The following is a 27,979-nucleotide window of genomic DNA, read 5'->3' on the forward strand; positions in this document are numbered from 1 at the left end:
TATAACCATAGATAAGTACCCAGTGGCGGTTTATGTAAATATGTATGGAATTAAATTGAATCGTAATTACAGAGTGGAGCAATAGGTGTATCTTTTTTGGTGTTATTTCAACTGTTTAGTACATTTTGTAGGTATACATTTACTCAGCCTCCTGCAGTCATTAAATTATGCAATTACTCCCCAAGACAGAATTATGTATTTTTATTTCTGCTTCTCTGATATAACTCATTGTAAGAAACAAGCAAATGTTTCAATGTTAAGTACCAGTAAGAGGGTACAAATAATGGAATAGAATGCTTGGGGAGTGCACATAATGTAATACTGCACATTGACTGTAGAGCAAATCTAGCAAATTGAGTGCATAATTAACTTAAAATAGCAAGTGGGGAGTCATTATTTCCTGCAAAATAGATTGGGTTTATAACATAACATTTGCCTCTGAATAAATTAAGATTTATATGAAACATGAATATTATTAATAGTTTTGTGACAATTCCCAGTCCCTGATGAAGCATATGTTACACACACACACACACGCACACACACACACACACACAAATACACAGACAATGACAACAACCAGAATTCCCCAACTGTGATGATGCACTAATGTGCAGTATACTGCGGGAGGCTGAACTTGTTATTTGTCTGACATTCAACACCATGATTCTAAATTTGGGGGGTTCTAAAATATGGAAAGGCTTGGAATACTGTGGAAGGAAATACAATTTCAAATGAATCTTTATGTCCTGGTTAAAATGAAAACCTGGACTGGATACCCTTTTTAAAAAGCATGGTAAAGCACAAAGAGCTACTGTACATGGCATAGTATAACCATGCGAAAAATCCACTTCCTTCTACTTCCTACTTCCTTTTCAGTATTTATATTTATATTAGGGCCTTGTGAACAGGCTGGCTGTAGGGGTGACGTCAGGCAAGAAAGGAACACAGACAGACAGTACTGGCAGGTGAAACTGAGACGCTCAGTGCGTTTAATTGAATGAAACAAATAAAAGATTTAAACAAAAACACACCTCTTGAGGCCAAAATAAATAGACAAACAAAACAGACAGTGGATGAACACTAAACAAACAAGTATCGTGCTGGTCCTGCAGCACGACGTAGCAATTGCTTATTATTTCTCCTTCTCTCCACACCCGTTCTCCACTCAACGAACACACAACCCTGAGTGAGTAAAACATGCATCTATATATACTGTTGTGCCGGGATTCAATTACCAATTCACTTGAATCCCAGAACGTGAACTAATTTGTGCAATCCCGTGCTCACATACTTTATCTGCACGTGAAGTGATTATGCAATCCCCATGCCTAAATACAACTATATATTTTATAACCTCCCAGACTTCAATTCCACTGCAAACCCTTGCATTTCAGACCTACTGTAGTTTGATCCAATGTATTGCATATCTAGATTGTATTGTGTATAAAATTAAAATTGAAAGGGTAGAGACTTCAGCAGTGATCCCTCAGATGACAAAAAAGAAAACCCTAAGGCACTAATTAAAGCTTTGTGTCTGTTACAGTAGTCCTTGTATGGGTATTTATTGTTTGTACATGTGTAGATACTGCCATAGAAACGTCCTAGTGGTTCATCTATAAATATACAGCATTAGTAAAAGAAAATACAAAATTAGTAAGTTTTTATACCATATGTATACTTTCATTACATTTATGATCACATTTTTAGCAATGAACATATACTATATATATGCTGTAATTATAGTTCATATTAAGTATAGATCATACATTGCTATAAGATTTATCCATGAAGTCAGCTGGATTATTAGTAAATCTCTTAGAAAATCTCATGACCTTTCTTTTAATAAAACCGGAGTAGCTGCCTGGGAGCTATGTCCCTGATGAAATGAAATTAGTGCTGGAGAGCACTTTACTAACTTTGACTATCTTTAGAAGAGGATCTCCTGGCATTTGGTTTAAGGCTAGTCTGAACTGTCACCAGTCTAAGGACATTCACTCACAGGTTTGAAGCAGTTTTTTAATTGATCTCTTTTCCTTTTCAATCCATTTGTATTCAGAAGTTTAATGTTTGTAATAAATCCTTAGTGTTACAGTAGCAATAACCAAGGCTTTACGTAACTTACGTAATTGTGTACATTTTCTAGGCTTTACTGTTACTCAGCTTTTTCTATGGCCTACACTGGCAAATTGAAAGAAAGAAAGAAAGAAAGAAAGAAAGAAAGAAAGAAAGAAAGAAAGACTCTAATATAATCCTGAATTCATGTAACCCTCATCGGCGCATTGGCATACCATTCTAAGACACTTGACCTTTACTTAAAGTCAGGTTGAAAATGGTGCATACAACGGAACGGAATGGAAATGAAAAGGCTTATGCCAGTGGTGTTTTGAAACATTTGCTAGTATGAAGGTCACTTACTCATAAGCTATATGCTAATGGTAGCATCAAACTGCTGTTTCATGGTCAGTTACATGTGTCATATTGAATTACTCAATGTTTCGTAAATTAGGCTTCTTTTCTGTTTGTTTTCTATGTATTTAAAATAAATGTAAATATAACTCCACTCTAGTAGCATTGTAAACAGAGAAAACTCATATGTTTGGCTACTTGTTTTTATATTTTAAAAACATTTTGGTATGCAGGTCTGCCTGACGCTAATTTCAAAGATTATATTTATTCACAGCTGCATTTATGGAATTACTGAATATAAAACATATAAACACTTAACTATAAACCACTTAATGGTAACATTGCAGTAATATTTTTTAAAAAGGCTAACGTTTTGCTGGTTTATTTTAGAATTATTAAAGAAATCACATACTGCAGTATCTTAAGTGCGTTTTCCATCCATTTATCAAGCGAGTTTAAAATTGCTACAAAAATAGTAGCGACATAAGGGTGAAAAAATGGTTTTCCAGCCACTGCAAATTCAAGCGAGTCAAAGGGAATTCCCCATGACGTTTCCTGATGTCATAGCCTAATTTGCATGTGTTGCTACATTTTCATGTTATTCGTAAGAAATATGCTCGCTAGATGATTTTCCATACATTTCTTTTACTCGCTCGCTAGTGTAGTGAGTATATTCTACCGAGTTAAAAAATAAATAAATAAATAAATCAATGAACCTTGGCCCTGTTCCACATATGCAGTTCACAAAACCAACAATAAAATGTACATCCCGTATGGGAAAACTGAACAGTGATTGTCAAAAGTGATGTAAGTGTTGCATGCGTAAAAGGTGCTTACTAAAGGTGTAAAACCTGCAGCATTGTTTTCACATATTTTCCCACTAGTTTAAAGGTTGCTTATTCTATTTCTTTTGTTAGAAGTCTTCCAATTTTGTGTAGCACAGTGTAGGCTACTAGGATGCATAAGCAGAAAGAAGAAAAAAAAACAGTTGGATTATAAAGCCATTTAAAAAGTCTGTGTGTATACTGTATGTGTGTGTGTGTATCTATATCTGTATATTTATTTCTCAGTTTGTGTTATTATTGCGTACATCTGAAATGACACAAAATAATGCTGACAGTTCTCTCATTTACAAATTGCAGTCGGGGGGGGGGGGGGGGTTACTGAGTGATTTATTTTCAATTAATATCTATAGCAAAAGGTGACGCATTCAATAAGATTTGCTTGCGTGATTGTCAGGCAAATCAGCACATTTTTGGCAGTGAAACGATAAAATAAAAAATAAAAACTAATACTTCTGATTGGTTTATATTTGGGGAAACCCCCGATACAGTCCATATATGGATTGTACTCATCACATGATTTGAATTAATGTATAATATGATTCAGAAGGATTCCCTAAAATAGTCAGTGAGCAGACTACTTGTTCTTAGAAAACAAATTCATGATTTCAAAAGTACAGTTTAATAACATAATACACATTATTATTATTATTATTTATTTCTTAGCAGACGCCCTTATCCAGGGCGACTTACAATCGTAAGCAAATACATTTCAAGTGTTACAATACAGGTAATACAATAAGACATTAACACATTCAAACAACTCACACACTAGGAAATTAAGTTTCTACCCTTTTATTTATCAGTAGTCTAACATAAAATAAAAAGGTAAATTTATTTTACATTATATATATATAGATAGATAGATAGATAGATAGATAGATAGATTAGTGCTAATAAAATGTCGCTGCAAGTAAAAAATAAAACCACCTCTAGCGAGCGAGCTTGTCATGCAAGTAAAAACTTCTTACAAGTCCACTTAAACCGTTTTCCACAGCGTGTGTTGCATATATTTTCTTATTCGCATAAGTTTTACCGAGCTTAAAAGTTGGATGGAAAAAGTACTTTAAATACCAATACTTTCATATTATGACAACCAAAGCTTTTCCAGTTTTCTTAAAAAACACACTTAACCAAACAATAAAAAAGCTCTCCTATTTGATTGTCCACCCAAGATGGGTCTGTATAATGAAATTCAATACATTGTGCATTACTAAAATGCATTGTAAGTAATAACCAGAGTGTTTCAGCAAAAGCATGTTTAATAAGGTTGAAGGTTAATATGGATGAGCACAAATCCAGCAATATATATATATATATATATATATATATATATATATATATATATATATATATATATATATATATATATATATATATATAATGTGACTGTACGGTAAGTCAAATCGTGCACAGACACAGACCAATGTTTAATCAATTGAGGGTTAAAAAGGGTTGCATCAGACATTTACTATATGTACAACAACGTGGGCCAAAATTGTATACACAAATCTCTAAGAGATGATGACATCTCTAAATGAGGGAGACTCTTTTTACGAAAATTGATTTGTTTTCTGAGACTTTCGGAGGAAATTAAAAGCCCCAAATGTCAATGTTGCCAGCCTGTGGCAGGCTGTCAGTTCCCTGCTAAGCCTCAGGGATGACTTCTCCCCCAGGGAAGCTAGAATGAAAACAGGGGAGTGACTCCTTTCACTACACATAACAGATGTTTATTTAAATCAAATACAGCAAATATTTACATTTTAATAGAAAGACAAACTGATTAGGCTCGGTTCTGAGATATTGCCAGTTTTGCCAGATATATTTTGTTTTGTCATGTTAATGCTGTCACTGAAAAAGCAATATCGGCCTTATGTGTTTTCTGCACTGCAATCTTTTTTGTGGGCCTGTTCCATTGTAACAAACACAACTTAATAGAAAAGGAAAAAAGAGCTTGCAAATGACATGTATAAATCCACTGGGTATCTATAAACGCTGAAAACTAATATTGCTGTTTTAATTGATCATTTCTTTAAAAAGAATGACAACAGTTGAATGACAACAGCATACGCCTGTGTATCTGTTGTCTATGTACTGTAGTTAACAAGCTAGAAGCTTTTTTTTTTAACAAAAAAGTACAATATGGTGTTACATATAATACAAGTGTTCAGAATTAAAACAATAGTATGTAAACCATATTTAATTAAAGTGTCAGCCATGTATTGACTTCATTTTTAGGCTGCAGATATTATTTTCTTCTTTTAAAACAACAAAGGCATCACTAGTTTTGGAACTTTATTGACTTCAGTATTGACCAAAGTGAACGAACTCAACAAAGGAGTAATTAGCATCAATTTCTCTTTTAATTGTGACTGCATTAGTATGTATTTACAAATGATGTCCTGTTATAATGATTATGGTATTTTCATAATGGCACGAGCAGGCAGTTTGCCTAAGGCAACAAAGATTACAGGGATAGTTTTTCAAGTAAGCTTATTAAAGCTGCAGTATGCCACTGATGCTGTTCTCTTCTTTTCTAAAGAGGTGTACATTCTGCCATGGGTTAACCTTCTGAACACTTGACTCCAGATAGACTGGACATCCAGCTTTAGAATGGGATACAAGCCAACTTTAAAACCAAACTGTTACAATGCTATTTTTTATACGTATACATCTTTTGCACATTACACTGCACTTTTTATTACATACATTACTTTACAAAAACTTTAAATGATTGTGAAAATAACCTAAAACAGATTAAATAACAGAATTATGTGCTTATTTCTTGTAATAAATACTACTAGTAAATGGTGACTACAATGTAACTATATGTAGTTATTACACCTGTATTTTGTAATAACAAAATGCGAGTTCAGATTTGGACTTTATTTTTTGGAATGATAACTTTCACAAAATATCAACATGTTCCATCACATCACTGAGAGTAATGAAAAAAAAAACTGCAAAATATTATTTCATCACCAGCTGCTAGACTTCTGAAAGACAATGAAAATTGAATTGGAGAAAAGTATTAGAACACAACAGAAGAAAGAACACACAGCTGTTTATTGGGAATGGGTGCCCAAGTGAAGACAATTAGCAATTTGTTAGCAATTAACGTTCAGCTACCACCATGTACTCTTTCATGACTAATTTACCAGATGTATTTTATAGATGCCAAACTTCTTATCACACAAAACTCTGCGAAACAGGTGGGGCAGCTCTGTATAAGAAGGAGCACCATATGATACCTGAATACACAAAACGCAGACACAGCGTACATCTTTAGGTTAAGAATCACACTGGCCCTTACAGAAAACTAAATTATAACATTGTGGCATGACTAGGATTTCCCTGTTGTTGAGTCAAAAACTTCCACTGACATCCTATACAAGCTGTATTTAATACTTATTTAATACTCTTTATAGATGCCTAATAGACTATGCAAAATGTATTTTTATGGCATTCAAATTATATACTAGAAATTATTTGTCAAGTTTGACAAAATTTACTGTGGGGTTTAAGATTTTACAGTATGATCTCTGGCCCCCATAACCCTCTCTAAGGGACTCTATTATTGAATGAGCAAGTGCACCTCCATGTGCTGTTTGAAATACAGGACATAGTCCTTTAAGCATGTTAAGATATTCAGAATAATAAAAATGACTTGGTGATTTTACAACAAAAGATACAGAATGAATGACATATACATGCATATGATTCCTAATTTCATGTTGTAACATGCTTGTGACAACATACAATGCTATTTACACAGTAGTGACAATCAGGACCACTAAACATAAAGCAGTGCCATGAAACCTATTTAAAAAAAAGAAGCATATGTGCAAAACAGATTGTGTACTGCTGGGCAAAAACAATTTTAACTTGGTCCCTGCTGGTAATACAGGCTGTTCTGCTGGAGTAAAGGATGGGTTTCACAGTGGTGTTCTCTCCTGATAGCCCCTAGATTACTTTTTTTTTTAATGTCGCTTGTATTTCAAATATATTGTTGGTTGGATCTTGCTCTGTTGTAAGGGAAGGGTGGTTTGTAATATGTCTTGTCAATGCAATGCTTGACACTGTAATAAGGTAAGAAAACCTTTTTCTTTTTTTTAATAACAGTTTTAAAGAAGTATATGCATGCAGAAGTACTTGAATTTCATTATCCCTCCTAAAATGATATATTTTATTATAGATAGGCATGCAATAGTTGCAGTGTGACAAGTTCTGACCCGCTCGCTCATCCCGTTGTCGTGGTCACATCATTTCCATTAAGGATTAGGTTATATGATGTGATTTTTTAAAATGTTTTTATTGACAATTATGCTCTCCCTCAGCCTCCCAAATGGGCGCACTCACTCAAAGTCACAGCAGAGCCGTTTCTGCTTAGCTGGCGTTTCCTCCTGCTTTAGTTATTGTCACTTGACAAAGCCCTTTTCCCCAGACGAACTGACGTAAATTGATTTTGAAAGAATGACTGTAAAGAGGCAAGGAGGCCAGATTCATACTCGGGCAGAACATTTGCATTGCATCAAACTTTCTTCCGGCTTTGGGGAAAAAAAGTGATTGGATTTAAATTTAAATAGATACAAAAAGGTGTCTTGTTAAATTAAGCTTAGATCAAATAAATAATAATAAAACAGCATAATGTGAATTACCAGGTAGAAAACTGTTAAATTGTGATCATTTATTAAGTCTATTTAAACTAAATAGACTTTTTCTACATTTTGTTATGCAGTACCACTGATCCAGAGAGGGGAATACCCTAAGTCATACAGAACAGGAAAAGAATGGTATTTGGTATTTAGTGGATAACTAAAGATATGGCAACTCTAGTCCAGCCAGCCTTGAGTTTAGAGCAGTGGTGGCTGGTGGTCAAAAAAATGGGGAGTCCGAAAAAAAGCAGAAGTCTTGGGGTCCCCTTAAGCCACTAGCAGCAGAAGAATCTTTTTATTCTATTCTGACTGGCAACACTTTTCCTATCTTCTTAAGCTGTTAAACACATTTTCTCCACCAGCCACAAAAAGAAAACAGTAGTCCACCGTAATTTATTCTAATAAACGTAACTGTTCCACACTGCCAACGTATGTTTGAAATACTGTACAACATTAATATAGCATTTAGAATTCAAGACCACTTTAACATACTTTGCATAAAATATTTTCTAAACAAAGTTGTTAAAGCCGGTGAAAGTCTGACCAAAATCAAGCACACCCTATAAACTTCATTTGTCAAACTTAATAAATGGCCAACAAAATTATTAGATACCATTCTGTACACATGAAATGCATCTAATATTAAAGAAGCAATTCAGACAAACTTTAGTTCTGGAGCAAGGTACATTTCTTAGCTGTATCTTGAAGACAAGGTGGCTGATGGAATACCTCCTCCCAAAAGTAATAAAAATAACCAAACAGAAACAGTAATTAATTAGAATTAAAAACAGTTATTGTTATTTTGCACACCTTTTGAGTTGAGCTAGATTTTAACAGTTCCCACTGCTCCCAGTGTCGTCTGTGTGACTGACTGACAGAGAGAAGAATTCTCCTCTTCCTTTCTTTGGTGGATAAATAGTACTTTTCAGTAAAAAAAAAAAAAAAAACTGTTTTAACTAACCTGCTCCAGAAGTTAAAGTTTAACTTTTCAACTGACATGGTCTCTCGATTTGCTGTGTTGCTTTATAACCCAATCCAGGTTTTTTAAATCAAGAAAGCCTGACCATGCAAGCGCAGATAATGAAAAGTAAACAAGGTTATTTGCTACACCTCCGTTCAGCCAGTCCACTCTGTCATACCAACTACTATGAAGTGATCTGTTCTTATTATCTATTTCAATTAGTTGTGGTCTCCCTTCCAATGTTCGTCTACTCTCAACGCCCTTTGCGACTCCTGCTTATTTAATTGAAATGGCAATTGATTTCCAGGTTCATTAACAAGCCAATTAGTCACTTTTCAATAGTCTGAACTTCCATTTAACTGGAAAACAATGAGGCAGCGCACATGTAGTTGCAACAATTGGAAAAAAGAAAGAAAAAATACATTCTTAGCCACACAAGTTGAGCTTTTGCTCGATTATATTTTAGCACATAAAACTGTTATTTTCGGCAAAAGGTCCGGAGCCACTGCTAAATTTAAAATACGGAAGGATATAACCGAAAAAATAAACGCAACCTCTTCCATAAAAAGGTCAAATAAAGAAGTCCAAAAAAGATTCTGGGACCTAAAGTTGTGATGCACCCCCTCATATAATAAGTCACTTTGGATTAAAAACATTAATATGCGTTTGTTACATATATGTTTTAGAATGGTCATATGTTAATTATGTATTTAATATACTCTATAATTATCCAGCCTCCACTTATAAGCCCCTGTTCAAATTTTCTGAACCTTTAACTTTAATTGACATTTCACCAGCTCCTGCAGAGTGTAAACAGCATTGCACACTGTCATAAATAAATAATCAGTGTGGTCACATGCCCTCATGAAACTTCATCAGAGTTATCCTACTCAGCAAGATGCAGGGGTTTCATACGTGGCATGTGTAGTGTGCTCAGTTTTATTGTACAAGCTTGCAGTGCACATACTGTTTTAATATGTGCTCTTCTTTGGTGTTTAGGTGTTTGTTTCAATGACTATAAACTACTTTCTGAATTGATTTTTCTTTTTTCTAATGCATAATGATGGGGGAGTGAAACACATACATTTGCAGATTGGTTATAGCAAAGTATTCCTCCAAAACTCAGAAAACAGCTACGCAATGGCTAATAATAGATTAATGAGCATGCTAATTTGCAAGCATGTAATGCTGTGGTAATATCCAGTCATGTTTCTGAGCTTGAAGTATTATTGTTGTAAACTGCAAGTACAGTGGTAGCCACAGCTAGCTATGAAAATGTTGAAAGGTGGTGCGGTACTCTCTGCGGTAAAACTGAAGTCAATGCGATATGCCAGTTTGTTAACCGCTAGAAAGGGTTATCTGACTAGAAACTGGTTTGTTACAGATTACTACTGGAACACAGTGTTTCACCAAAGGATGCCACACACTAAAGCTTGTGAATACCAAAGGCGCAAAGCTTACACTCAGTGTGTTTACATGGCACTTCAAATTCTGTTCAAATCCAATTACAGAGTAATCAGATTCGGAAATCCTGCAGTCCAGACCCAATGAGAAACTATCGTCATCTACGGTTGCTAAGGAATAAAAAAAGCAATTTAAAAAAAATTAAACAGTTTTCCACACCCCGATTACATAGCAAGATCTGTGCCGTTGCCATCTTAAGACAATATAAGTTGTTGTGGTTCCAATTATCATTGGACTGCAGTGCATTATTGAGTTTTCATTTTTCCACCTTTCATGCATATACAGTATTAACAAATACAAAATTAACAGGACTGAATAATAGTTTGGTAGAGTAATGAATCATTATAGTTGCAAGTGTACAAGTACTATACTGGTAGTATAAACACATATTTATATTAATATTATAGTAAGGACACTGCAGGTCATTTGAGATTCTTACTGGGCTGATCATCTCCTGTATGCTTAAAAAAGGGTCAGTGTTTTGTGCGGTATTTATACTTGTAAGCACTTTTTATAGAGCCTGCTATATTGATTTTAGTTCAGTAACTATAACTCCTCCCGTTTGAATGAGTGAACAATCAAGTTACTAGGAATAGAACTCCAAACCATGTGCCTTTTAGCATAGTTCTGAAAATACACATGATTGGCCTCAGTGCTTCCTGCTGATTTTGTTTAATACATGTTTTGCTCCCATGTTCCACCTGGTGGCAGGACTGATGAAGTGCAGCTGATTTAAATTTGTACGAAAAAATAGGATTGCCAAGTTGCGACATTTTTGCATTGTCGCATCGCAACATTTAAATATCTGGCTCTGGCTACCACTGTACTGGAAGGTGGAGTAAATCTAGAATTACAGTAATACATTATTATGATGAATTGTTCAGAACATGGACATGGTATGCTAGTTGAAGAAAAGTGATTGGCCATTGAAGCTTAAGAATTAAATACTATAAGTTATATTGAATTTCAGAGGGGGCAGAAGTCGATAAATGTGTGTCACGACTATTGTTAGATATATTGATTACCAGTAAATTGTTACATTTTGTATTGTTTATCCTTTAATTGCATTGGTATAGAATGAGAGTACTAGTTAGCTTGTCTGTCACAAACAGTATATAAAGCAATTGGCACCACAACAAAATCTCAGCTTAGAGCAGAGCATAATACAAGCCAGTGGGGAAATGGAGTTGGATGCAGGCCAGAGCGGTTCGAACATTGATCGTCAATAACAGATCCTGGCAGACAACAACACAAAATCCCTGTGCAGTTGAGTTGCTCCATTCAAGTAGCAATATATTGACTTCCTTATAACTGCTTATTTTTTCCTGTTTGTGCATATTCTAATCAGTATTCAGCTGACATGTGTGTTTTCATCTGTTTGTGTATTATTGTTGGATTCATTAGGATTGCTGGTTATTTACCGTAGCTGCTAGAGAAGATAACACAAATGAAAGGGAAAAAGTGTGCGTGTGTATGTGTTTTTAGAGCTTTATTCAGCTGGTTTGCTTCTTTCAGTTGTTGCTTCGCAACCAATTGTTTATATGTGCCACATTCATTCTGTGTACTACAGCTGTCAGAGCAGGACACAGCTTTGCAGTCTCTTGGTTTGGTTTTCATATGTCTAGAAATACATCTGCCAAGTCTAAAGCTCCTCCTCTTCTGATCTTCTCAGAGACTCCTGAGCCCATCCCAGTTTGGCATGATCTGCTTTAAGCATCACAATACTGTCCTCATTCACTAGCTTAGTAAGGAATGAATGCACATTAAATGATCCATGTGCATCCACACTCACTTTCTACACAGATTCAGTTAGAATTTCACATTTCAATGGCTTTTCCTCTTAATCAATACATTTTACTGTTACCAAGTAACATTATACTTTGACAGCTCTTGAACTATGAATCAGCTTGCGGTTCCCACCTCTGTCAGCCATGTGCAAAGCATTTGCCAAAGGGTAATCAAGGGCCAGGAGCTCTGTACTGTACATGAAACAGTGGTCCCTGTTCACAAAGCTTCTCATGAGTTATTAAAGGGACTTTTTTTTTTCTTCAAAGCCTGTTTTTCTATTCTTGACTGTTATTGGCTTCAACGACAGCTGTGAATAGTTACATGAACATACATCATAATTTTATTTAGCAAAAAGGTGTAGTTCCCTTGTATACAGCAATATACTGTTTGCTATATGTGTATAGCCAATACAGTAGACTACTTCATGGTTTTTCATACAGAGGGGAGGGTAAATCCCAACAAGGTTGATTTATTTACTGTACCTTATAACTGCTCTTATCTGTAATGTGATATTTTATAATGCGATACTTATTTTGTAACAATTGTAAGTTGCCCTGGATAAGGGGCGTCTGCTAATAAATAAATAAATAAATAAATAAATGTATTAATAATAATAATAATAATAATAATAATAATAATAATAATAATAATAATAATAATAATAATAATAATGGTTTGATTCTTATAAGCGGTTGATCCTTAAAAGCGGACCGATATGATTACAATTAGCAAAAGCGTTTCTCCGCACATCAGCAGTTTAAATACAATATACAAATGTCAATGGTGCTCAATCACTGAGGACAATACATCATAACAATCAAAACAAGTCCTCGTGGATAAGAAACTTGATATATGATCCCAATTATGTTTACTCAAGGCTGCAGAATCCTATTTTACGACAGTATACTTGAGAAGCGATCGTCTCCTGACAGTGCCTAGTTTAACTGCCGTGCGGTGTTACGTGTAATGGCCTTTGAATTAAAATGACATTACAGTAGTCAGGGTTCGAGATTAACCATAGCCCGGCAGCCCGGGGCTGGTAGAGATCGCAGTTTTTTCTGTAGTTATGAAGCACCTCAGGCTCGACTGGGCTAGGTTACATTTAACTAGTATAACATATATATATAGTGCACATGGCTTCCGTTTCATGAATCCAGGAAAATGGGCTAGTGTGCCAAAAAGCTGAAGAGTAATTTACAAACCATTTTTTAAAAACATAACTATGAACTAATCCTAACTTTCATATTCGTTGTACAGTCAGAATCTGAGACTGCGTACCGAAGTGCTGTGTTGCTGGTACTCGTTCCCGCGACATGGCAAATCTTTTACAAATCGGGTTCTCTACAATTAAGCAACCAATAAGCCAAAAGGAAAGCGATGAAAGCAATAAATCATAAAGAAAGTAATTATGAAAAAAAATGAAGACGAACATTTAGAGTGGAGGCTTCATCTGGCTTCATTATGACAGTGAAAAAAAAGTAATGTTCTGCCTTGTTTGGCGTCAGTTTCCCAGACTTGCAGATAAAACAGCAGCTTTATTTGTTGTGAATTCAACATTTCGTTTACATCATATCCAGTCTCAGAGTTAGATGTCCCAATCGACACCCAGCTACGCCATCGAATTGTCTAACTTTGATTTGGGATCCGATGTGTTCAGATCAAAAATGCCATGTCCAAGACGAGATTTCTTTGTTCAATACCCTGTTCCTTTGTTTACTGAATTAAAATACAGAAGTCAATGAGCAGCAACATCACAGCTCATAGCTCTTCCAATTAAAGCAACAGTAGCATAATATTGCGCAAAACACCAAATAATATATATATTTTTTTTGCTGTAGTGTATTCAGAATAAAATAAAACTTATCATATAGCAATCTAAATATTCTACATCTGTTTAATTCTAAGAAATAATATTTATAAAATAATCTTAATAGTGTAAATATTGTAACCTGGCCAAAACAATAGAAAATACATTCCAACATTACAATAGTTTTACATTACTAATTACAACTAGCCATCAAGTACTGACATCAGATGAATCTAAGTCAAGTTACTTTGTTTATTCAATAACCTGTAAATAATTCAAAATAAGGACACCTGGTTGTACTTTTAATGGTCAGTGCAAATGTTAATGTTACTCCATCAATTTTCAGAAAGTCAGCAGTAGATGTTTTACATTGAACTGCAGTCCAGAGTTAAAAAAAAAGAACTCCTTTCCAAGTATCTTGCCTTTTCTTATTAGTCAATGCGTTGTTCTGCTTAACATTTAGTATGTATGTATGTTCATCATAGCGTTAAATTACATTTCTAATTCAATGTTACCCAAGTTTGGATTACTTCTTTTAGCACTTGCTATGTACATTATTTTATTTCAGTTCACACATTCATAGTTTGCCGATGCCATGCTCCCGGAAGCTGTTTCACGACTGGCTAGCAACAGCTGCAGAAGCTGCTGTGTACAGTCATTACAGTGGAACTCATGCAGGGATCTGTTAACATTAGCTAAAAACAAGGCAATACAATTGGAAACAATTTCAAACAGAATAAGATTACTGTAGAATGTTCCTATTACAAGCATTGCATAATTAATTAGGGTCCTTACCTTTAATATGCAAACAACAACGGGTTTAAGACTGATATAACACTTGTTAAGCGTCAGCATTAAAAAAAATTTTTTAAAGAAAGACACGTTTTACTAGTAGCTAATGTATAAGGTTTTTTTTGTGGACTCGAATATGTAATATGCTATTCAAATATTTTTTTATTTTCGTTTAATCGTGTAATCAACTACACTGACCCATCCCTAATTAGGATTATTATAATTCAGTTTTAGCGTTGCTGTGACCATATGGTAAAAGCTTGGTTGCGGGTTTGCTTGTGAAAAAATGAGTATCATTTGTACACATACATTTTCAAATCTTAACAGTATTTTTCATTTTCTGACAAGCATACAAAAGTGTGCATGTTAAATGGCTGAAGTATATATTGAAAGGCTTCGTTTACCACTTTATTTTGAGATGTCTGTCACAGTTAGAAATATACTGAAAATAAAAGCCATCATGAAAAAATATATAAATATATTGGGCCAGATAAAATTGCACCCGGGCAAGTAAAAACAGTAGCTCAGTGGCCCAAGGGGCCAGTAGTTAAAAATCAAAACGTAGAGCCCTGTACAGTATTTTATTGATAGGACTACCTTTGCATTTAAGCATCTGTGGCTTGCTTTTTTTCAGTTGCAATGCAAATCTCACAGTTTTTCACTAAGCAGAGATGCAAAGCTCTGCAATCCTCCCCCCCTCCTCACCACACCACTACACAATCCCACTCCCTCTACATGCACATCACACAATAACAGTGCTGTACTCAGTATGTATTCAATGAATGCGTCTTCACTTTATTTTTCATTTACAGAGAACAAAAAATAAATACCGGCACAATGCAGTGGTGCAGTCCCTGTTTGATTACAAACTTGACCAATGTTCCCTGGATCACTGCTGTTCCACAACCTTTTAACCTCCTTTTCGAGGAAATGGAGGCGGTTAAAATCATTGAAGCTCCTGTACAGTAGGCCGTTCCTCAAGATGGGACGATTGCCTCGTCATCATCAGTCAACCTCTGCATCGTTTTCGGGGTTCACTTCAAATTGGTCCCTGATCTCAGTCACAGTGTCCTCATCAAAGATGAGTTGTGTCATAAAAGTATTGTCATCGATGTCTGTACAGTCTTCGAATTTCATGGGCATCGAGTTCTCTTGGTGGCTCAACAACAATTGCTTCCTCCATGGGTGCTATGACCAGACCTCTTTTTTTCCAGCAATTCCGGATTGTTGAACCACTGACGTCAGACCTGGCGTTTGCGAGCATTAGAATGGCATTTAAAAGACCTTCCTGGCAATTTCCACAGCAGTAGCTTTGTTGTTCTCAATGTGGTGCAACACTGTGTGAGCCATTTGCTTGCAAATGTACGTATTGGCAATTCCCTGATCACATGACTGAAGGATAGAAGTTGTGTTCTATGGGAGGAATTCAAGTCGGCTGTTCCTCAGTGCCACATCTTTCCTCACGTGGGCTGTGGAGTTGTCCACAAGAAGCTAAATCTTTCTTCTTTCTAGGCCCAACTTTTGATCCCAGTCATTCAGCCACTCACCAAATAGGTAACCCGTCATCCAGGCAGATGCATTGGCAGTGTAGCGGAGTGGAATATGTCTCACATTTTTAAAACACAGTGGGTTTTGACTTTTCCCGATGACAAAAAGGTTCTTTTTCTTATCAGTCATGGAGCAGATAAACAACATGGTGATTCTTTCTTTTGACTTCTTTCCTCCTTTTTTAAAGGTGAGAGTGCCATCAGGCAGGGCTTGAAAGTAAATTCCACTTTCATCTACATTCCAAATGTCTACTTCACGTCTCATTTCGATCCACTCATTTTCTAACCATTCTTCACGTGAGCCAATGTCTGCAGCTTCTCCATGCATTTTCTTAAAATCAATCCCCTCTTGTTTTTTAAAGCGCTGAAACCAGCCAGTGCTGGCCTTGAAGTTGATAAGCCCCAGGGGTACCACCAGTTCTTCTGCTTTCTGCATCACCAACGGTCCACTCGGGGGCATTTCTCTCTCTGGCATTTCTGATCCACTTCAGCCGCCTTAACCATAGGTGCCTTCCCTAACTGCATTCTTTTTCTGTCTCCTTCGTTTTGTATGATGCTCTCCCTGTCTTTGAGAATCTTTGACAGTGTAGGTTGTGGAAAGCCCAATATCTGAGCTGCATCTCTTTGACTGGTCTTTGGAATACTGTCGTAGGACTCCAGTAGATGGCTTTCTTTTTCCTGCCACGTCGACTCACACTTAAACTGCACGACTTGCTTTTTTTCTACTGGGAGTCGCTGCGGACCAGGGATTATACTGGATACACGCTGTGTACGTGCCTAATCACGTGAGATGTGAACAAATTCAAAAACAGCTTTATTGGCTGTACACGTCATTGCACTTGATACAGTATAGTATTACATGCAGTCAGTTTGCCCACAAATTATTTTTATAAGTGGATTGCTTGATTCTTACAAGAGGAGTATTTTACATTGGTTAGTATAGGAATGATTTGGTCCCAGTGGTTTTGATCACTGTATGTGGTTGATTTGTATATCAGTCATTCTTATAAATGGAGCGCACTGTATATGCATGTGGGTCAATCTTGAAAACACAATTTCATTTAAAATGACTTTAACAATATTGTCAGAAATGGACAAAAAGTCTGTAAAGGTCAAAGGGTTGATCACATTTCTTGATTAGCCCTTGGAAATGTTTCAGAAAAAGGAAGAAAATTGCCGCCTGTTACTATTAATGATCATACCATTAACTGTGGTTCAGGTTCCATCACATACACAAATAAAGTCCAACCATAGAGACCAGTTTAAATCTAAATTATTCATATAATCATTTTTTCATTTGTGAAGTCAGGCAACACTTGGCATGCTCTACATACATGTGTTCTGATTTTCCAGAAGTTATAATTTTTTTAATGCATTCATTTATTTATTTGTATCACTTCATCTGAGGACTGGGTGAAGCTTCCTATTTTTATGCTAAGCTTAGTCCAAATTAAAGAAACATTAAAAAAAAAACTGTACTGTTGATTTTTCAACAAGTTGGATTTTCTGTTCCCCGGCTCCTTAGATAGAGTATATGGAGGCTCTGAAGCAGTGCATTATGGGTATCAAAGGAAACACTGTTGCTTCCAATTGTTCCTCAGCAGGCAGGATAATATAAATACATAGCTGGAAAAATAGTTTCCAAACACTGACTATTAAATGACAATGAAAAGGGTATTTCCATATCAGGGTCCACAGAGACACACGCCAGTCCGGAACTATAGCATTGTATACAGAGAGAGTGGTTTGCTTTTTCTCCATATGGATTTTTCATCCATGACTGACCCCTAAATAGTCTTTTTAGAAAGGTCTGCTTGAACTGCTTTAACAATTTTCTTTTGCTTGTTGTCCTTTCTAAATATATATTTCTTTCTCTCTCTCTCTCTCTCTCTCTCTCTCTCTCTCTCTCTCTCTCTTTTTCTGGCAGTACCTCCGAGGTTTCTGAATTACCCCTCTAACCTCTATGCCTATGAAAGTATGGATATTGAGTTGGAATGTGCTGTCACAGGAAAGCCTGCACCTACCGTTCGGTGGGTTAAGAATGGAGAAGTGGTTATCCCAAGCGACTACTTTCAGATTGTGGTAAGTATATCAACACACATTTCACATTAAAGACTGGTTTGTGAAGCTGGGGATCTATTGATCCAAACAGGTCTGTTATCAAACAAGTCCCCAATGTGGTAGGAAAACAAACTTTAAAAACTAAAATTATTGCAGTAGTGCTCACCTATGGATCTTTCAATCCATTAGAGTCCAGGACCTTGTTCTAACCAGGCCCTTAATTATTTAAATAAGCTGTCCAGAGTATTGTTCTAACCAAGTCTTCAAATGTTTAATTAAACTAATTAGGTAATTATAAAACTCGGGGACCATCTCAGCCAATCAGGTTCCAAGTAGAGCGGTCATTATCTAAGGGTAGATGCCCTCTAAAACCTCTTGAAACTTGCTTTGGATGGCAACTCAAATTGAAAGCGATTCAGTCCTCAATATAAAACACATTTTAAAAAGGTTCTCGAACACAAAAACATGTGTTCAGTTTATAAAAGCAATACTATACTTTGCAGGGACATTACTTGCACATTGCTCCATCCATAAAGTATTTAATTGTTTAATTGTATCTGTTAACCATGGATTGAAATGGCCCTCCAGGACCTTGATTGGGAGCCCCTGATCTAGCAGGTAGTAGTCTGTGTTGGGACCAGGTCCTGGTTTGGAATGGGCTGAAAGAGGCACAGGTACCTCTGCCTTCCAGTGTAGGTCATCAGTTTAATCATTAAAACAAAAAGGGGGCCCTTTTAAGCAAGATGTTTGAAACCATAGTATTTTTTTCAATGACTCTTAGGGTGGCAGCAGCCTTCACATCCTGGGTCTAGTAAAATCGGATGAGGGATTCTATCAGTGTGTGGCAGAGAACGATGCAGGGAATGTGCAAGCCATTGCCCAGCTTATCATCCAGGAACCCGGTAAGTGATTTTCTACTAAACTTTACAGTACAATACATCTAATTTCCAATTAGATAACAAGAGATGGCTATATACTATACAGCCACACAGTAGGAACATTTTTTAAAATGCAGATCACATTCACCTTTCTTTTATCCTCAACTAACACTTCTCAATGTTCAAAATGTGTAGCATAGAACTCTCCTATTGGTGAAGACTCTGTAGTTGTAACGGCTTTGGGAAGAATGTTCTCTTTTGCTAAATTAGAGGTCATCTTTTTGGCTACTTCGTGAGTTGGGTGGATGGTAGGATGATTAATATAGGTGTGTGTGCTAAAGTACAAGCGCACAAGTCAGGGCTTAAGATCTGTTAACAGTCTAGATGAACAGTAAAGTCTGGGTTATCTTTTTTCAGTTTGATAAAGACCTTATTCATATTACTGTAAAAGTGATCTTGGTAAAGCTTTTGAAAGTCTTGGCAATAATTTGGAAGTTAAGTATGCTTGTGGCCGTCTGTACGTCATGAGGACGCTACATCACTGGGCACTGACGCCACATGTGCTAATTGTTCATTGATTCTTTACAGAAACAAGACCTCAATGTTAAATTGACCATAAAATGAAAGCATGGAGTTGTGAACTCGGGGCTAGATTCACAGGGTTGCTGACAATATTTGTACATATCCGATGGACCCCTAGAACCAATTAGATCAGATATGTAGTTCCTTGCTTGTTTTATAACAATAACATTATTGGATTCCTTTCTGTAAATTGGCTCTTGCACTTGATCCCAAGTAGGTCTTGCATAAAATCTAAATGAAAGGACTGCTTAACTTGCTGTCAGTGACTATAACAAGCTATTCAATACATTGTGAAGAATATCATTACCATCTGCACACACGGTATGTGGGGTGGACTGTGTTTTACGCTCCTTTAACCTATAATTGATTACTATTGAGGAGATGGTTATTCTACATTTCCAGTCAAGTAAGTTGTCTCTGGCTAGGGTTGAGTTATCACAAATAAACAATGCTACACCCACCACCTCAACAATAATCAACTGGATCTTAAACTTAAACAAGCAAGTAGAAACTGTTGTCTCAATCTGTCATTAGTGTTCATGCGTAGTATGTGCAAAAATATATTCCTATATTATTATGCAAGTTCCTCTCCTGCCTGCCTGCCTGCTGCTTAATAGCAACAAACATTTTGGGCACCTCTGCTGTAAAGGCTGCTAGAAATCAAGTGCTTGGCAGCTGCTCAGTTCATTGTGGGCCACATATGGTTCAATTGGAGAGACGCTGTGGGCTGCATTAAAGGGGTTGTTGGGCACACTAGATTTAGGTGAAGAAATTGGTATGCATAAATAGTATAAAAACTAATTTATGTCTATTGTAAGACATAGCCCACATATTACCATAATATAACTCAAAAGTCATTGATGTAATTTTAAAACACTCTATTTTGTGACATGAAGACATATGTTGTGTGCATTGCTATAATATAATCCGATAAATCTTGACGTAAATTTAACACATAGAAATTCCCAGGTTGAGCTTTACCATCATAATAGATCGATTTGATTAGGATCAGAGTTTGTATCCTGGACCTCTGTTAAAGAACCCTAGTGAGTAAATACAGTATTAATTGTGCTCACCAGTCTATGCTTTAATCATGCTTGCCATGGGATTGAGAACTGTTTTCTTAGGTCAAAAGAAGTGGCTTGGGAACCAATCAGGATGAGCTGGAGGGTATCACTGTAACTGTCTTCATTCTCCTTTGGAGATGATGGATTACTTTTGCCCTGATTTTTAATTACTTTTCAAACAATGCAAACCTCTTCCCCAAGGATCCCACAAAGGGCAGCATGCACAGATGGCAGCAAAACTTGTTCTGAGCAATTTAAGTGGTAGGACTGACCGCGAACAGAGGAGCATAGCCCTCGCAGTTTGAAATGTTGCCACTGAATGGCCACCATCTTTTCCAGGCTCAGCATGTGTACCACGCTGAACAGCTGTTCAGCCTACACCCTGCGCTGACAGGCTGGGGGTTGCCCCTGGTAACCACAGCAATCTCATTCTCACAGGTCTAGACAATGACCTTTCACAGTAGCCATTTGCTGATGGTGCAAGCATAATAAAGGATAATGGAGTTTAAGCTCTAGTGCTTCATTAAAAGTAATTATGACCTTTTCTTTGATAAAAGGCAAGAAGTCTTCACATATGTATAGCTTGATTATCTAAAACAAGTACAATTAATTACCAAGGTGAAATTGAAAAGGATGCAAGCATGTTTGAAAAGGCAGTGGAATTTTGCAACTATATCCATGTCTGTCTTTCAGTAAGTACAAAGAAATGTATTCTTCTGAGTGTGGCTTTTTTTAATAAAGCACATCATAGGGAATACAAGCTTGACAGGCAAGTTTCGTAAAGTGTGTCTCTAAAACGTTCCTGGTATAGATACTGAAGACCAGCACTTTGGAAGTTTACCACTTATATTTTACAAAAGTAACATCTCTTATATTATATGTAAAAGACCCAATTACCAATAATAAGCTTCAGTGCTATACAACTATGCTTTTGCTTGCTGCATTTCCAATATAGCAGATGTGAATTTGATAACATTGCCATATTCTTACTAATACCAAATATGCAATCTGCGTTACTAAGCCATTGTTACAGTACATGGCGTTTTTCATCATAATACAATTTCACTATAGGAAACTAAAGCTTAAATCAATTATTTCCACATGTTAAGTATTCCTTGAAGTGGAATCCCCTTTTATGGCATGCAATAGGATGGTGTTTTGTGGTTCAGCAATGAAATACAACCTTATGCAAAGTAAGCAACACTGTATGTAATAGTTATCTATGTAGCAGAAAATACTATAAAGCACTAGTACTGTATTGTCAAAAAGCTGCTGTACTTACTTTTAAATAAGACATGAAAAGCAAGCAATATATAGTTTAAATGTAAAGTTTGTACCCATTGTATAATATCCTCAGAAAAATAATTGGTTGCATAATAGTTAATTGAATTTGCCCCTGTATCATTAATTTCTTTAGCATCCCCTCTGAATGGTTTATGTCACAAGTACTGCACAGTAAATAATATACATTTAATTCCAGTAGCATTTTAAATAGCAAAAATCATTTATATAGAAAAAACACACATTTGAATCCCTCTTTTGAAATAGCACACAGATTAATTAAATAGTTACGACTACCTTTAACTTCAATTAGCACCTCACATGTTTTTAAGCTTTTGTGTTTTTAAAAGGCGATTTTTTAACTGAAGGAATGTGACTTAGAAAGTCCCTCTGGCTCCCATATACCCTGTTCAGTGCTGACCTCAAATTTCAAGTTCGGTCTTCTTTGTGCATCGCTCATTCTCAAGACAGTTGTTCCTTCACCAGAAGATCTTTATTGACTTCAGTGACTTCTCAGACGACTCTTGCTGGCTGGTGGAGTTAATTTAGTAGTTTTGGGTTCTGTCAATTCTCAGCTCTACAGCGGGAAGGTAGATGTATTAAGTTATTGTACTTGCACCCTTGGATGGCGGATGTGTTCGTTATATTAGTGAAACACATGCTAAGAAAGAAAATGCTGATGCTTAGGAACAGCAATCACCCCACACTGGTCCATTTATTTTACATCTCTGTCTCACAGGGAAAACAAAAGAGAAACATAGACGTCTCATTGGAATCACAAACAGCGTGACTCCAGATTATTGGAAACCTCTATCCTCATTTTGTTGTTTTTTTAAACTTTCACAGCTCAGCTGAGGAAAAGATCAAGCAGCTGCTGGCAAATACTCTTGCCAGCAGAGGGGGCTCTAATGTATTTCCTTTTAAAGTAATCCCTTAAAGACAAGACTGTTTTTTTAAACATGATTCTTAAATTATATTTTCATGTTAAGGCCATCAAACACTTGGTCAATATTGTATACAACTTTAACATACAATAAATATTAAATTAACTTGTGCATTTCTTATTGTACCTTGCCCATTAACTATTTATCTTTAATTAAAACAAAAACACGTTATGCATATTTACGTTAATAACATAACATTACTGAGTAAAACAGAACATGTACTGTATACGTTAAAATTACAAACGGCAAGTAGCTTTATACTTTTTAAATTAATAAAAGTGAAAACATTTTCTCAAAACCCACTTACCAACGCTTACTGAACCAGTTCTGTTGTATAACTCTGATGCAACAGAAAGTGTTGCATCTTTAGACTACAAGAAATATTTCATATAAATCTTCCAAATCATCCATATAAAAAAGATTCCATTGAAAGCCTATGGCAGCCTGGAAATGGTGGCATGGCAGTATTGATAGATTATGGATGAATGAAATACTGCAGGTTGATTTTGTGGGTTGAAGTTACAGTACTATTGCTTCCTTTTTTAGGTTGAATGAAAAATCAAAAAGCTGCCATGAATACAGTAGCAACTACTAGCAAGACTACATTAAACCTGTTGACTTCTGAGACCACCATGTAAACCAGTGTGCCAAAAACTCAGATCTGTACATTTAAATTGTATTTACACCAATTCTATTAGAACCAATAGAAAACTATTTAGCTACAACATGTTGCATACATTTAGTACCAAGATGTGCCTTGCCTCTAAAGCACAGGGCACATCGACCGCTCTGTAATCCCATGAATAAAATTGCCTCTCAATTAAACACTCAAAAATCATTAAAACCTATGATTTATGTGGCGGTTGCTGAACAGCACACAAATATACTAATTGGTGAATGCCAATTAGCACTGCCTATGCTTTACATGAAGAACAGAGTCCTCTACAGCACGAGGAGGACTTAATATAGATTGTTTGTGTAAACTAGACAACACCATTGCTGCCAGCACTAACTAAAAACAGCTGAGTCCCTCATTACAAATGTTTTACTTCTCTTGTCTCATTTGTCTTTTTAAAACAGATGTTTTAAATCCTGAAGCATAACGCAGTGTCAAGACACATACCACTTTAAAGATATGTCATCCCACTCATCTGTCACATCAGTGTATCTACTTCATAAATGACAGGAGTGCCTCACTCTGCTTTTATGTAAACATCTTTGCCCAATATGCAGATCATAATTCCTTAGGAATGTAAGTGCTCATGTAAATAAATGACAGGAGTAAACACATGACAGCCAAGCAACCAAATGCAGTTGCTTTAAATAATTATGCTGCAGGCTGTGTATTACTTTGGGCAAATCTGATTTGTTTAAGTGAGAGCAATGCTGCTTCAGATTATGAATGTGTCTTAATGCTGTTGTCAACATATTAAGCTTTCCTTCCCGGGGAAAAAAAAGCACACACTAAAATAGACAAGATGGCATCTGCTGTCTTTTCTGTTTCTTTACATGCCTCACCATTTGCTTCAGAACTTAGATTATTTGTGCCATTTTTATATTGTATGTTTTTAACCTAACCACAATGGTTGCTTTCTATAATGTAGTGTTTCTGTACAACAAAGCCTGTATGTAATTATAAAAGCCCTTATATATTAAAGTGTATATAAAATGTCTCCACCATGCACATCTATTCATTTCATAGGTCTCTGTAACAGGGCGAGGTGCCCTGTACATTGATTTGTTTATTTTATTTTAGAACGGGGTCCCCCTCCGCCCCTGTGTTATTTTGTATTTGATTATTATGATTTATTTATTGTAATTTGTGACGGCGTACCGCCGTGTTATTGTTTTGTTTATTTTTAAAACGTGTCCTGGCAGAGGCGAGATTGGTGCTCGTCCTCTGCCAGGAATAATTAATAAACTCATGCAGAAGGTGGCCATCTCCCGAATTAATTAAGTGATTAATTTTGGTGCTAATCGGGAGATGGTCACCTGAATATAAAAAGCCTGCAGCTCTCCAGCTCGTGGTGGGTGTTAGAGAGGAGAGAGCGAGCAGAGAGATGGAGATTGAAAAGAAAACCTAAGGATCAGTGAAGGCTATAGCCCAGCCTGATCGCGTTGTTTGTGTTCGTGATTATTTTTGTTTACCCTTTTATTTTGCTCTGCGAGCACACAGTGTTTTTGTGTTTAAATATTTGATTTATTTTTGTTATTTTTGCTGAATAATAACGGCACAGCCTTTACCTGCAGTACTTCCCTGGTGTCAGTTTTCGTTCCTGCTTCTGCCTGACGTCACCGCCCAGTCACCCTGCCACAGTCTCAAATGTGCACTTTTGAAAGAAGCACCTGTTACAGCAAATATGTTTTTCCATTTCAAAACACGATATCTGGTACTGCACTTCGAGGTTGTTTCACCTGCAGAGTGAAATTATTTCCACCCTTTCACTTGCTTCTTTCTTGTCAATAACCAATCAGCTGCTTCCCCTATTGACTGCCATAATTTCAGCCAGTAGCATGCGTGAACCCAGAAGACACTGCCGAGGTGAACTTACCATGGGATAACCCCTGAATAAGGCATAGAAACTGAATTCCGTTTAAGCTAAAGTAGTACCAGATGTCTTCAAATGAAAATACACGTGTCCGATAACATGTGTTTCTTTTAAAACTGCACATTTGAGATGCATGTAATGGAAAGGCAAAAGGGCTAAGATTTATGGAATTATTAGCTACAATTACTTTAACATAAATGTTAATTTGGTTTTACAACCCTTGCTAATGTATTCTAAAGACAGGCAGAAATAAATATTTCCTTTGATGACTTCTTTATTAATTTGGAGTAAGACCATTAACATGATATATTTGTAGCGAATTCAATTAAATTATGACTACATTTACAAACCACAGCCCTTTGTGAACTTGTTTAACATGAAACAATAAAACAGACACATTTTATTGTTTTTGTGGATTCACTTCAAAATACATGTACATTAACATACTTGCAATGTTCTTACATTTGTCACACTATTTAATACACTATTTACTTCTATTGGGATTGTATAAAATACAGTATTATTTATTTACACAATAACAGTATGTTTCGGGGACTCCCCCCATAAAGTGTCTAAAACCGTTGGTGTGAGTGTTTCAAAATGATTATGTTTTTTTTCAATAGCTAAATTATACAATACAATAACCTGGGAAATAATTGAAATGGTGCTCTGGATAATATTGTAGTATAATCCTTTACCATGTGGAAGAAAAGGGTTTTGAAAAAGCCAGCTGGAATTGCAGGGCAACCTTGTTAGTCTCCATTCTTGGACTCTCTTACATTACAGTATATGAAATGGTTGTAATTATGAACCTTTAACAAAGCTTAAGTTGCTGTGAAGACTGTGAAGTACAGTAAAGGATTTTAAGTAGTGGCTTGTGCACCCTATATAAAACCAGCCAATGGTACCTGGTGTAAGTTTGTGGCATTTGGGCATTGCCTCTACCCCAAGAAAATAAAACCCAGGTGAGACATTCCCGTTGAGGAAGATAGCTAGTTTGTGTAAAGAAAAAAAGTTTCAACACTGACACTTAATAAGGATGAAAACAATCCTACATTATTCTGTGTTTGATTTTTTTCTTCCCACTCCTGGATAACCAGGCAGCCCTTTTATTATTTAATAACTGTTAAGCCATTACTAGACAGATCAACAACACAGGGGAGGTGTGTGTGTGTGGGGGGGGGAAATGGGGGGTTGGGCGACGACGAGATCATCCTTGGCATTGTGCCTGATGCAGATCAAATCCATTCAACTCATCCTGTTATACGTGTTTAATACAGACTGGATTGTTTAATATGGATTTATGTAATGAGCTCGCAAATTGATTCTGCAATGTAAGCTGATTTACAGACACCCTCTTTTAATAAGATCAAAGCAGGCACTTCTCTCTCACTATTAAAATGAAAACCCCCCACCCACCTCCCAACCCCAATCACCAAATAATATTTAACATTTCAGAAGCTTAGCCTTCTCTATAAGCTAACTCTCCGTTTTTTTTACATCTGTCAGATCAAAAATGATAAGAGCAACCCTCATAGGGAAATTGGTGGAATTTCTTTAGGAATGCAAATATCTTATCTCTGAGTGACAGAGAAAAATAGTCTGTCTCACCGGCAAGCTTCTCTCTCTCCCTCATTTTTTTTTCAATACGGATTCACATTTGCTTTATTTAACGATTCATTATTTAGATGTGTGATCCAGAGATAATCTGCAAATGAAATTCTTAGGGATTCAGAGATTAATCCTGGAGGTGTCTCTTCAGCCCTGTACCCCTCTGTCTCGCATGACGACCTGCTTGAGATTTAATTGTGATTGGGATTCTGGGATTCCAGATGGCAGTGCCTGTGTAGCAGTTCCAAGGCTTTTATCCCTTTGTGTTAAAAAGTTGGATTTACAATTATAATGCCTCTAATTCCCTTTTTAAAAACAAAAGCCTTTTGCATGCTCACATTGATGCCAGAAAATATGCAAGTCAGAATAGTCATCTTTTCTTTTTTTTGTACATCCTTTTAACGAGGGACATTTTCTGTAACTTTTGCCTTTGTCGTCCACAATATTTAGTAGCTCTTTACTGAAGTGTTTGCTTGCAGCTAAAGATGCCCAGTCCCTAATTGCTGGTGGAAGAAGGAAGTATAGAACCCTAAAAGCCTGCATTACTTCTTCTCTATTGAGCATCAACTTTCACATTTTGTGTGACAACAGCACAGAGTCCACCCCCCCAACAAACTATTTTTTTGGTGGCAAGTAGATCGATCTAAAAACACAAATATACTCTCTGTTTCTCTGTTGAGCCTCAAAGCTGTAGCCAGATATGAGGCACCCAAGGCACAGACCTTAGTTAAAACCATACCA

General features: G+C 36.2%; 1 protein-coding gene across 3 annotated transcripts in view; it reads left to right on the forward strand.

The window, feature by feature from the left end:
- The window catches only part of LOC117972824 (netrin receptor DCC-like), a 276,112-nt gene that overhangs the window by 155,513 nt on the left and 92,620 nt on the right, over positions 1-27,979 (forward strand). For all 3 annotated transcript variants that reach the window (XM_059024341.1, XM_059024342.1, XM_059024347.1), the window contains exons 6-7: positions 18,193-18,347; positions 19,108-19,228. In XM_059024341.1, the coding sequence (XP_058880324.1) occupies positions 18,193-18,347; positions 19,108-19,228 (276 nt within the window). The remainder of the gene's footprint in view (positions 1-18,192; positions 18,348-19,107; positions 19,229-27,979) is intronic.

The sequence above is a fragment of the Acipenser ruthenus genome, chromosome 1, assembly GCF_902713425.1.
Source record: "Acipenser ruthenus chromosome 1, fAciRut3.2 maternal haplotype, whole genome shotgun sequence".
Taxonomy (NCBI): Eukaryota; Metazoa; Chordata; class Actinopteri; order Acipenseriformes; family Acipenseridae; genus Acipenser; species Acipenser ruthenus.